Source organism: Ailuropoda melanoleuca, chromosome 6 (assembly GCF_002007445.2).
Source record: "Ailuropoda melanoleuca isolate Jingjing chromosome 6, ASM200744v2, whole genome shotgun sequence".
Classification (NCBI taxonomy): domain Eukaryota; kingdom Metazoa; phylum Chordata; class Mammalia; order Carnivora; family Ursidae; genus Ailuropoda; species Ailuropoda melanoleuca.
This window is the reverse complement of record NC_048223.1, coordinates 90,932,417-90,945,618: the sequence shown is the minus strand read 5'-3', so window position 1 is coordinate 90,945,618 and position 13,202 is coordinate 90,932,417. Positions and strand designations below refer to the sequence as shown.

General features: G+C 38.4%; 1 protein-coding gene across 1 annotated transcript; it reads left to right on the top strand.

The window, feature by feature from the left end:
- The first annotated feature begins 1,594 nt into the window (after positions 1-1,594).
- Positions 1,595-2,556, top strand: LOC100479785 (olfactory receptor 6C75). The gene is given in 2 exon segments (XM_002930897.3): positions 1,595-2,336; positions 2,339-2,556. Coding segments are annotated over 2 exon segments (960 nt in total).
- Positions 2,557-13,202: the final 10,646 nt, after the last annotated feature.

The window sequence follows — 13,202 nt, the reverse complement described above, 5'->3', positions numbered from 1 at the left end:
GTTCTGGTCTATGGAAACAGGGCCTTGTCAACAGAACACTGGCAGCATGGAATGCATATTCATCCCCTCAGGGACAATAGGCTGTGACAAATGAGTTTCCTTCTCCTCTCCTTTCCCCTCAGCCCACAACAAGCTCTTGATGTCTTCGAAGACAATACCTGCAAGAGGAGAAAGCCCTGCCCCCCATGAGGTGATTCCTGTGTGTGCCTGGCCTCATGGACCCTGGTGACCTGGTGGACGTACTGGGGTCAACAGGAACAGAAGCAGAGGCTCCTTCTGGTTGTGCCACTCAGGGGGGAGCAGTTTGGTTTCATGAGCAGCCCTTCAGAGGACCTGGCCCAAGATGTGTTAGTAAGAATGACACATTCCACGCAGCAGACTTTTAACCTAGTACTGAGATGCTAGAGCCAAACACCGTCCTGAGAGAAGTTACTGACTGAGAGTACTGAAGAGAGAGGAATGTTCGTGGAGCTTTGATGCAAGAGTAATTTATGAATGCCAGGTGCCCTGCATAACCTCCACAGTGGGTTAATCTTATAAACTACTATCACTTCACCTGCACCACAGGCCAGCGTGAACCCTGGGGTGGGGATGGTGGTGGTAAATCCTGGATTTACAACTTACCTCAAGTTGTCGAGCAGCCCCTAATGTCCCTGGTCTCCAGGCTCTTGTAAAAAAATGCTTGTGCTAACGCAGATACTCTGTAAGCCCCATGTCACGCCACAGGTCTGTAGCTCATCTGTGAATCTAACCAAGGGTAGAAACAATTATGATAAATAAAGCTAATCTTTCACTTAAAATTGATAGATCATCAACAACATATATGATCCCATTTTAAAATAATTTGTCTCTGCATTTGGAAATGGCAGATCCTCCAGATTCTGGGGTTCTCCCTAAAGTCCCAGGAATGTGATCTAAGCTCTCTGGAACTCTCTAAGCTTCAATTTCTGCTTCTGTAAAGAAGGGGCTCATGGTTATTGTGAAGAGTACTGGAAAAACTGAATTTTAGTGACCAGCACAGAACAAGCATAAGTCCTCAACAGATGATGATGATGACAACTTAGACCATAGTATGTGTTTCATATTTTACAAGGGATAAAGGGAACATTACTAACATTATGGTTATGTTTACTTACAAATTAATATTATTAAAAATATTTTGTAAGTATGAAAAAGTCACTGACTCTGCCTACTAATGATGCTCTATTAAGCATCATATTAATGACCATGATATTACGCTTAGACTTTGAGGAACACACAATAAACACTGGCATCATATGCCAAGTGACTTACATGCTTTATACTAATTCTCCTAGAACATGAATAGGTAGATCCTATCATCATCTTCATTCTACAGAGGGTGAAAGTGAAGTTCACAAAGGTTAACTTCCTTTCCAAAGATGACTCATCTCTCAGGAGTTAGAACTCAGTATTGAACTAGTATTAAACTCAGGTCCTTCTGATTCAAGAACCAATGGACTAAACCACATTGTTATGTGCCTCTCCACCTTCTTTCAGAGGCAAATAACTTAATCATGCTTCTCTAAAACCCTTGTCCTCTCTGATGTCTTAATTCTAGGTTAGATCAGCATTGATGATGCTGTGCAAAGACATGCCCATGGAAATGAGGAATGGGACAACTGTCCAAGAATTCATCTTGGAGGGGTTTCCTGCCATCCAGCATCTGGGAAATGTCCTCTTGGTTGTACACCTGCTGGCGTACCTGGCATCCATTGCAGGCAATGCTGTCATAGTCACCATCACCTGTGCTGACTCCCGGCTCCACACACCTATGTACTTTTTTCTCAGCATTTTCTCCTTCTTTGAGTGTTGTATCATAAGTGCTGTTATTCCTAAATTGCTGGTCATCTTTCTTTTAGGCAAACAAACCATTTCCTTTCCTGCCTGTTTCATACAAGCATTTGTCTTTGTATTTCTGGGAGCAACAGGTTTCCTTCTCATAGCAGTGTTGTCTTTGGATCCGTATGTGGCCATTTGCAAGCCTCTGCATTACCCAACCATCATGAATCTGAAGACTTGCTTCCTCCTGGTCACTTCCTGCTTCGCTTTGGCCTTCACTCTCATCACTGGTCTGATAGTAAAGGTTTCCCAGTTATCGTTCTGTGGCCCTCATGTCATCCCCCACTTTTTCTGTGATGTTGGCCCCCTGATTCATCTCTCCTGTTCTGACACCAGGTCTGTTGAAATGTTGACCTTTGTCCTTGCTTTGTTTATCCTTTTGACATCCTTTATCATAACCATCATTGCATACAGCAACATAGTAGTCACAATTGTGCGACTCCCATCAGCCAGGGAGAAACAGAAAGCTTTCTCCACCTCTCCTCTCACCTCATAGTCCTCTCTCTGATGTATGGCAGCTGTGTCTTTATATATGTGAAACTAAAGCAAACGAACAGGCTGGACTCCAGTAGGGAGGCTGCTCTCGTGAACACGGTGGTGACCCCGCTGCTCAACCCTGTCATCTACACTCTGTGGAACAAGCAGGTCCACCGGGCTCTGAGGGAGACAATGTGCAGAATGAAAATATCAAGATAAAAACAACAAAAACAACAACACATGGCCTTGGAGTGGAAGGTTTCAGAGAATAATTTGTCTTCATTCCGGCGAATTTAGCAGTCCACAGAGTTGTAGTGCAGGGTCTTGGGCAACCACAGCTGATCTGCACATCCCTAGCAAAATGGAAATCTGTTTTAAAGGCCACATTTACCTTGATGTGCATAACTATCTTCTCCCTACATATTCCACATATTGATGATAATTGATTAATTGAAAAATTCTTTACTGAATTGTTATTCTTCCCTCTGATAAAAATCATGTGTTTGAAGTTTCTAAATTTTAGTAATATGTACATTTTTTATTTTACTTCTCTCTAGTCATAAACATGGCACAACAGAATTAACAATGCTTTAAGAAAGGCATTTTGATAATTAAAATAATAGGAGGTTGTATATTATGATGTGGTTAGGAAGAAAAGGATGGGAATAGTACAAATGCTTGGTCAACATTCCCTCCATGCCTATCCCAAGGAAATAATGGTCATAGTACCCTTCACATTGGAATATATACGGTTTGCATCAGGTGTGCTCTTAAATGCTATTCTTTGCCCTTAGCTTAGTTACATATGTATGCAGCAACCCCATGCTGGAGAGAAACAGAATTGTTCTCAGTGTTAGAGAACCAAACTCTAAGTAGTGGTAATAACCACAGTATCCCACAGCTGACCAATACTCCTAGTTCCTAAGTTATTTATTCTAGCTCCAACTCCTGAGATGCATAATGCATACTTATGATCAGTTCATCTCCTAAAACTGTTACCACAGAATGCTTCTGTATGTCAGTGGAAGGAAGCCCTTATTTCATATTTCTATAATATCTTCCAAAGATTCAAGTTCTTAGAATCTAAGTTATTTGCTTATCTACTTCATATTGTTAATGAATACACACAAATTAGACATATATCCTGGTTGAGTGGTGTTGTCAACTGTTCAGGTGATCTTCTGATTGATAACCTATTTTAAAACCAACATTTCTGTTATCTCAATCCTTAAACTTTGAGTACTTTTCACACCTTTCCAACTGCAATGTTTCTATTTATTATTCAGAAGAAACACCTCTAAAAAGATTAAGACAATTTTTCATTTTGTTTGTCTTTAACCCAAACCCTGAGGTTAGATAATCTCAAATACATTTTATGAAACATGTTCTACACATGATTAGATCCTATTTGGCCTTGATGGTCCTATTACAAAGTTCAGATTTCATGTGATTGACAAGAAAGAAGTATCGAACATGCCTAAAAAATCACAGATGATTTGCTATACACATTGTATTAAAAGGAGTTTAGAAAAGCCAAGATCAGAGTAGGAAAGTGGGTACACACGCTGTTACAGGAATTAAAAGAAAGAGAATTATAGCTAAGGGAAGTGGCAGTGGGAATGGAATACAAAAGGACCAGAGAAGACTCTGAATCATTTGTATTGGACAAGACTGGTGCTGTCTTCAACTAACTGGTCAACTTCCAAAAACACACGAGTCACCTTCTCCATTAAATATGGAGATTGAGCCAGATAATCTCTAGGGTCCACTTGAAAATACTCATGGACATAGCAACAAGATACTTCAGGAACATGGAAATAATGTTCCACCCTGAGAGTTGAATTACGGAAGAGTGTATTAAAGTGGTTGAGGTTCCATAATGTAGGAATAAATGATGGAACTGTGGTCAAACTACTGAAAAGACTGTGAGCCTCCCCAACATTTTAGTCATGATTGGAAATAATTTATTATACTTACACTAATTAAATGCATTTATATTACCTTGAGATAGAATATGTTTGAAGAGTGAGCTTGAGAAATACAAAAATGAAGACCAGAAATCCAAAACTGAGTCTATAATTCCAGACTGATGGTTGCCAGCCATAGATGGTACCGAGTGAAGGATAAACCCTAATGTAGAGATTAATGCACTATATTCTGGAGCCATTAAATATTTTATTGAGACAAACACCCTAAATTAATTCTATGTTGACGATACTTCCAACTACAATTTTTAAACCACTTCATTGGCATGTGATTGATACATAAAAAGCTGTAGATATTTAATGTATGCAAGTTGATGTGTTTGGAGATAAGTATACACCCTTGAAACCATCATCACTCTCAATACCAGGAACCTATCTGTCACCTCCAAAAACTTCTTCCTGGCCCCTTTGTTGTTAACCTTTTTTCCCTTATATGCCAAGTAAGAGTACCTAATTTAAGATCTAGCATCTTAGCAAATTTTTAAGTAGGTAATAAAGTATTATTGATCATAGGCCCTATGTTATACAGATCTCCAGAACTTATTTATTACGTATAACTGAGACTTGATCAATACTTCCTTATTTCCCTACTCCCTCCAGCCCCTGACAACCACGATTCTATGCTCTGCTTCCATGTATTTGTTTAGATCCCACATATAAGTGAGATCATACAGTGTTTGTCCGTTTCAGGTCTATTTTACTTAGAATAATGTCCACCAGGTATATCCATGTTCTTACAAGTGACAGGATCTTCTTTGTAAAGTTTAAATGAGATTCCATAATGTACATATACCACATTTTCTTTATCCATTCTTTTTTACATGGACTTTTAGGCTATTTCCCCCTCTTAGCTATTGTGAATAATGCTACAGTGAACATGGGAGTACAGATATCTCTTTGAGATCCATATTCAAATTCCTTTGGATATATACCCAGAGGAGGGATTGCTAGATCAAATGGTAATTTTATTTTGAATGTTTCTGGGAACATTATATTGTTTACCAGAGTGGCTATACCAATTTACCTTTTCATCAGTAATGTACAAGGGTTCCTTTTTCTCTACATCCTCACCAACAGTTCTTATCCTTTGTTTTTGTTGGGTGTTTTTTGTTTCTGTTTTTGCTTTTAGTTTTTTGTTTTGTTTTGTTTTGTTTTGTTGGTAATACCCATCCAAAGAAGCATGAGATGATACCTCATTGTTGCTTTACTTGTACTTTTCTTTTAATGATGTTTGCGTGTCTATTACTGATGGTGAGCATCTTTTCATGTACCTGTTGGCCCTTTGTATGTCTTCTTTGGAAAAATGTCCATTCGGTTTCTCTGCACATTTTTTCCACTTTCTCTAAGTTTTTATTTAGATTTCAGTTAGTTAATATACAATGTAATATTAGTTTCAGGTGTACAATTTAGGGATTCAACACTCACATACAACACCCAGAGCTCATCACAAGTGCCCTCCTTAATCCCCATCACCTATTTCCCCTATCCCTCCAGCCACCTCCCCTCTGGTAACCATTAATTTGTTCTCTATAGTTAAAAATCTGTTTCTTGGGGGGTACCTGGGTGGCTCAGCCATTAAGGGTCTGCCTTCGGCTCAGGTCATAATCCCAGGGTCCTGGGATTGAGCCCCGCATCGGGCTTCCTGCTTGGCAGGAGACCTGCTTCTCCCTCTCGCACTCCCCTTGCTTGTGTTCCCTCTCTTGCTGTCTCTCTCTGTCAAATAAATAAATAAAATCTTAAAAAACATCGGAATCCGGCAATGTACTGTATGGTGACTAACATAATATAATAAAAAAAATCATTAAAAAAAATCTTTAAAAAAATCTGTTTCTTGGTTTGTCTCTTTCTCTCTTCCGCCCCCATGCTCCTTTGTTTCTTAAATTCCACATACGAGTGAAATCGCATGGTATTTGTATTCTCTGACTGACTTATTTCAATTACTATAATACTCCTTAGCTCCACCCACATCTTGCAAATGGCAAGATTCCATTCTTTTTGATGGCTGAGTAATATTCCATTGTGTATATATGTCACATCATCTTTATCCATTCATCACTCAATAGATATTTGGGCTCTTTCCATAATTTGGGTATTGAGGATAATGCAGCTATAAATACTGGGGTGCATGTATCCCTTTGAATCTGTATTTTTGTATCTATTGGGTAAATATCTAGTACTGCAATTGCTGGATCATAGGGTAGTTTTATTTATATTTATTTATTTATTTTTTAAAGATTTTATTTATTTATTTGACAGAGAGACAGCCAGTGAGAGAGGGAACACAAGCAGGGGGAGGGGGAAAGGAAGAAGCAGGCTCCCAGCAGAGGAGCCTGATGTGGGACTCGATCCCAGGACTCTGCAATCATGCCCTGAGCCGAAGGCAGACGCTTAATGACTGAGCCACCCAGGCGCCCAGGGTAGTTTTATTTTTAACATTTTAGGAACCTCCACACTGTTCTCCAGAGTGGCTGCACTAGTTTGCATTTCCACCAACAGTGTAAGAGTGTTCCCCTTGTGGTGCATCCTCACCAACACCTGTTGTTTCTTGTGTCATTAATTTTAGCCACCCTGAGAGGTGTGAGATGGTCTCTCACTGTGGTTTTGATTTGTATTTCCCTGATAATGACTGATGTTGAGCATCTTCTCATGTATTTGTTAGACATCTGGATGTCTTTTTTGGAAAAGTGTCTATTCCTGTCTTCTGCCCATTTCTTAACTGGGATATTTGGTTTTTGGGTGTTAAGTTTGATAAGTTCTTTGTAGATTTTCAAAACTAACCCTTTATAAGATACGACATTTGCAAATACCTGCTCCCATTCTGTAGGCTGACTTTTAGTTTTGTTGACTGTTTCCTTTGCTGTATGGAAGCTTTTTATCTTGGTGAAGTCCCAAAAGTTCATTTTGCTTTCATTTTCCTTGCCTGTGGTGACATGTTTAGCAAGAAGTTGCTATGGCGGAGCTTGTTTTAAATTCTACTTTGGACAACTTATTTACATCTGTATTGATTAAATCCCTGGCCATGAGTTCTACCTCCTGTTCTTTCTTTTGGGGTGAATTCCTCCATCTCATCATTTTGTCTGAAGAGAAAAGAAGAAAGAGAAAAGAACAAAAACAAAACAAAACAAAACAAAAAACGAAAACAAAGACAAAAAACAAGGAAACAAAAAAACAAAAACCCCTAGATCCTGGGTATGTTTTGGTCTGCTTATTAAAAGAATCTAGATCCCAAGATAAAAAAATGAAATGAAATGAGAATAGACCAAAAAAAATAAGATATGTATATGAAAAGTATATATATGATTTATAAAAATTAATAATAAAAGTTAAAAAAGGAATTGGAGAATATAAGAAAATAAATGAAAAAATAATAAAAATAAAAGAAAGAATAAAAGTAAAAAGGAAGCTCGATCTTATTTCCTGTAGAGCTGATGCTTTGCAGCACTCTATGATCAATAAACTTGGTACAAGCTAGTTGTTTGTGTTGGTTTTCTGAGAGAGGGGCCTGCTGCGCTGATTCCCATGCTGACAATCAGTTTCAGTGGAAATGCTTCTCCAGGGCACAGGGGGGTGGGGCTTGACATAGGTGGCTCTGGCCTCCACTAGGTGACCCAGGTGCTCCCTGAAGGCTTTCAGCACTGATGGGCAGGATGATTATGGCTATGCCTGGCTCTCTAGCCTCAGAGCTGAAAGTTCGAGCCGCCTACTCTTCAGTGGGCCTTCACAGAAAAGCAATCAACTATCCTACTTGTTTCCACGGTTTCCATCTGAACCCTGCATTCAAACTGCTCACGGCCGAACCTTATTATCTTAGGCACAAAACTCCAAATTTCAGGGACGCTCGAGCATGGACCACACTGTTCCTCGAGGGGAGGGTCTCACCACACCTGCCAGCCTATCCCAGGAAAGAAGTCTCACAACCACAGAGCAGTTCACAGTTTATAGCAGAAAGCTGGCACCAAGACCTTCTGCTCTCTGCCAGCTTCCTGGCTCCTCTGCCTGGGAACAGTGCAGCACCCTGGCACCACCTGTTCTTCCTTTGAACCACGGGATCCTCAGACCACCCTGTCATTCAGGATTCTGCCCCTCTTCTCCACCTGAGCACCTTTAATCCAGGCACATACCCCACAGTAGTGAACTTAAAAGTTGAGATTTTTGCTCCACCACTTCTAATACTTTCCAGTACCTCCGCAAGCAGGATCCCTCCCCATTGCTGCATCCAGGGCTATGTTTGACCCAAGTGAACTTTGCACTTCCTACCTTCCAAAAGATGGTCTCTTTTCTACTTGTAGACTAGCAGTTTTTGTTCTCTGAGAACTCCAGTTGACTTCTTGAGTGTTCAGAATACTTTGATAACTATCTAGCTGTGTTCGAAGCATGAGACAAGCTCAGGGTCCTTCTACTCTGCTGTCATCTTAACTCTTCCAGTGAATTGACAATTTTATCATATTGGAAAATTTCATTCCTTGCTCTGAAGTGTTAATTTCTCTGATATAAATATAGCTTCTCTGGCATTATTTTGATTAGTCTTTCCATGCTATATCATTTTCCATTCTTTCACTTGTAACTACCTGTATCATTATATCTCAAATTACTTTCTAGTAAACTACGAGTAGTTTGGACATGTTTTATTCGTTCATTTGCATGTTTTAATCTGACAGCCTCTGTCATTTTATTGTAGTGAAAAGCACATAACATAAAATTTATCATCTGAACCATCTTTCAATGTGCAGTATAGTAGCTTTAGATATGTCCACATTGCTATATAACAGATTTCTCCAGCTTTTTCACCTTGCAAAATTCAAACGCTGTATCCATCAAACAACTCCCCTTTCCACCTCCTCCATCCCTGTCAACCACCATTCTACTTTCTATTTCTGAGAGTTTGACTTCTTCAGATACCCCACATAAGTGGAATCTTACAGTATTTCTTATGCCAATCTCTCTGTCTTTTAGTTCGGTGACTTTAGGTCATTTCCATTTAATGAAATTATTGGTATGTTTGGATTTAGGTGTACCATTTTCTTATTTGTCTTATGTGTTTTTTCCTCTGTTTTTCCTTCCTTCCTATCCCATCATTTGAGTTCTTAGAATATGGCTATTATTCCATTTTAATTCATCAGGTTTTTAAAAATAATATCCATTCGTATAGATTGCTTTAGTTGGTTACTATGAAAATTACAATTTATATATTTAACTTTTCATAGTCCAGTTAGAATCAACACTTTACCATTTAAAAGGAATTTAGAAATCTTTCAATTACATAGATCCCTACCCTCCTCTTCTTTATAATCATCTTCTATATTATATCTCTATACACTGAAAAACCTCTGCAGGTAATGTTATTATTTTTCCTTTCAACTATCGAATATAGTTTTCAAGAACCCCAAAGCAAAATATGTACCAAGATATTTACCATTTATCTTGCTTATTTTCCTTGATGTACCATTTTCTTCTGTTATCATTTCCCTTCTGTCTTTAATTAGTACCTTTAGCTAAATAAATAATTTAATTTAAAAATGAAAATAAATTAAGAAATTTAATAATAATAATAGAACTTCCTTTACCAATTCTTTTACAGCAGATCTGGTGGCAACAAATTCTCTTAGCTTCTTTTCATCTCAGAATACCTTCCTTTACCTTTATTCCTAAAGGTGCTTTTTGCTAAATAGAGAATTTCAAGTTGACAGTTCTCTTCTTTCAGCAATTGAAAACTATAATGCCACTTCCTTCTGTAGTTTCTGGTTAGAAATCCAGTCATTCAATTTTATCTCCCCCTACAGGTAACACACCTTTATTTTTCTGGTTGATTTCAGTATATCCTTTGTCTTTAGTTTTCAACAGTCTAATTACGTTTGGTCTGAGGATGGAATTTCTTTGGATGTATCCTCTTTAGGATTTGTTCAGCTTCTTGAATCTGTAGGTTTATGTGGTTTGCCAAATTTAGGAAGTTTTCAGACATTATCTCTTGAAATACATTTCTCAGCACGGAACTCTTTGTGCTGGTCCTTCTGATGACAAGAAGTTTTACCTTTTATTCTTCCATGGGTCCCTGAGGCTCTGTTCATTTGTTTTAAATCTTTTCTTCTCTTTCCTTTCTAGGTGGGATCATTTCTATTGATCTAGTTTCAGTTTCACAGGCAATTTTATGTCATCTCCATTTAGGCTTTTGAGCTCAGTCAGTGAGTGTTACTTTTAGTCACTGTATTTTTCAGTTCTAATATTTCCATTGGCTTCTTCTTCAAACATCATTGCAGAGTCCTATGTTTCCATTCATTTTACAAGTGCTTGTAATTGCTTGTTAGAATATTTTTAAATAATTGATTTAAAGTCTTTGTCAGATAATTTCAACATCTTTATCATGTGAGAGTTGATGAATCCTGACTATCTTTTCCCAAGAGAATCAAGATTTTCCTGGTTCCTCATATCCTGAGTAATTTTGAACTGGGATATCAGGTTTTCAGACTCTGAGTCTTTTTAAACATCCTTTTGAAAATGTTGATTTCTTTATTTTGGCAAGAGATGGACCTGATTCGGTTCAGGCAATATGTTCCCTCCCATCTTCCTTAGGTTGCAGTTTCAATGTCAGTGCAGTTTTCAAAACCTTTGCAAAGCTACTCAGATCTGTCTCACATGTGCACCACCCAGTGGCAGTCTGGGTCAGGCTAGAAATCTTTCTGGTAATTCAGTTTTCAAAGTCTTGATTATGCTAAGATCAGATGCGGTCATGCATAGTTTGGGAGTACATCTTCTGAGTTATTGAACAAATTAATGGATTTCTTTCCTCCAGTTCCCTCACATCATTATCTCCCCAACACATCTCATGTCCCTGAAGTGCCTCTTTTAGGGTCTGTGGCCAGAAGCATAGGGCCTTAGTTACTTTTCTCTGCTGCTCACTTTTGTGACTGGACCAAGAAGCAAGAGAACCTGAAGACAAAAAACATGGTAAACTCATCATTGATTTGAGGGCACTTCAAATTCTGGTCTTCTTTCCAGTCCTCCTGCTTGATTCACAGTGCAGAATCCTCTCATGGTTGCCACATCCATTCTATTATAGCCATTTTCAGTGTAGCAGACAGGGTAGAACATATTTTCCCCAACTTACCTGGAACTAGTTCCTACAGTCATTTATTTACTTCTTTATTTCTGCATATTATCCACACCCTTCTTTGACTTCCAGTGTTTGAACACTGCCTGGTATTGACTCATTTTCCTTCTCCACCAGCCAAAGCCCAATACTCAGTCACTGTATTATTAAATTATTTGCATACCTTTTGTGTTGTAACTGCCTTACCTGACTCCATTCAGAGTTCAAAGGGCAGACTCACTGAGGTTTGGGGGAGGGAGGAATGCCTGATAACTACTATACTGTATTAATTACTTAGAGCATCAACAAGACTAGGAAAGCAGTATTTTATGATTTCCCACAAGCATGTAAGTTTCACAGAAAAGTATTTTCAAGTTGAACTAAACAATGAAAAAGTACTACTGAAGAATTAATTATCTGTCAGTTTATCCCCACTGGAGTCACTGGTAGGCTAGGAAATGAATTTGTTACTTCTTATTATAAGCCCAAGTGCACAGAGAATTTCTGTGTGGTAGCTCCTTACTCATGGTGTTCAGGGATGACAAGGGTCCCATGCAGCCCTGCAGAATTCCCTGATAATGCTCTATCACAATTACCGCTAACTAACTCTGAAGCCACTTCTGCTTTTGGCTCTTAGAGCCAGATGAGACACCAAGTAAGCAAAAATAAATAAATAAACTTCCTCTTGCCTGTCACTCTGCCTCTTTATTCTTTTATCCCTACTTCCTACAAACAGCTCCATTTCAATAAGCCCCTCACTTGAGACTGCTATTTCCCACTGCATTGATTTGCTTATACTCCACTTTGTTCCTGGATGTAAAACAACTTATTATTTCCTCAGCTTCATCCTCCCCACTGATGATCTAGAAAAATGAACTTATACTTACTGTAAGAGAATTGGAATGATGCCAAAGGAATGAAATATTCCAGTCTCAAAGTGTGGTCCCTACACCAGTAGCAATACATCACCTGGTAACTTGTAATAAATGCAAATTTGTGGGTACCACCTACATTATCAGAAACTTTTGGGATGGGGCTCAGTAATCTGTGTTTTAACAAAGTTTCCAGGAAACACTGATGCATGCCAAAGTTTGGGAACCATTGCAACTGGGGAGTTAATAATCACCTGGCCATGGCATAATAAGGGAGAAGAGTGGTTCAGATATAGATTGCTTGTCAAATTATAAGGACCTTTTTAACTGGTTTTCACTGTGCTAGGAAGAAGTCTTATTTCTAACACCATGACTGGTTCAGTGGGGTGCAGGAAGGGAAGCAAAGAACAAATATTGAGTGATATGGGCTGATAATTCCAAAGGCCTTCATTCCCTCTCCACCTGCCTGCTCCATTTGTTGGCCTGCATATTAATCTCTCCAGCTACTGATTACACTTTGGCAATTATCCACAGTGGCATTTTTCTAATAAAAATTCATTCATTATTCTTCCAACATTTTCTTCTTCAATGGTCCTGGGAGCAGTTGACAAACACATTTTTAATGACTGGCCTTCAAAAAACCAGGGATGTACTGTATGGTGACTAACATAATATAATAAAAAAATTATTATTAAAAAAATAATGACTAGCCTTCACATATATGGCAATATCATGCTCTCCATATATTATACTTCAATAACCCGCTGACACTTCTTGGCTGACTTTTTGCAGTTCTTAACATCATATAAATTTAGATTCAACCAAAAAATAGGTTCTGTTGATGTAGTAGTTATTTCAGTATTATAAATATTCTAAAAGCTGAATCATTATGTCTTGTGTTAGAAACAGAATCTAGTGCTGTGC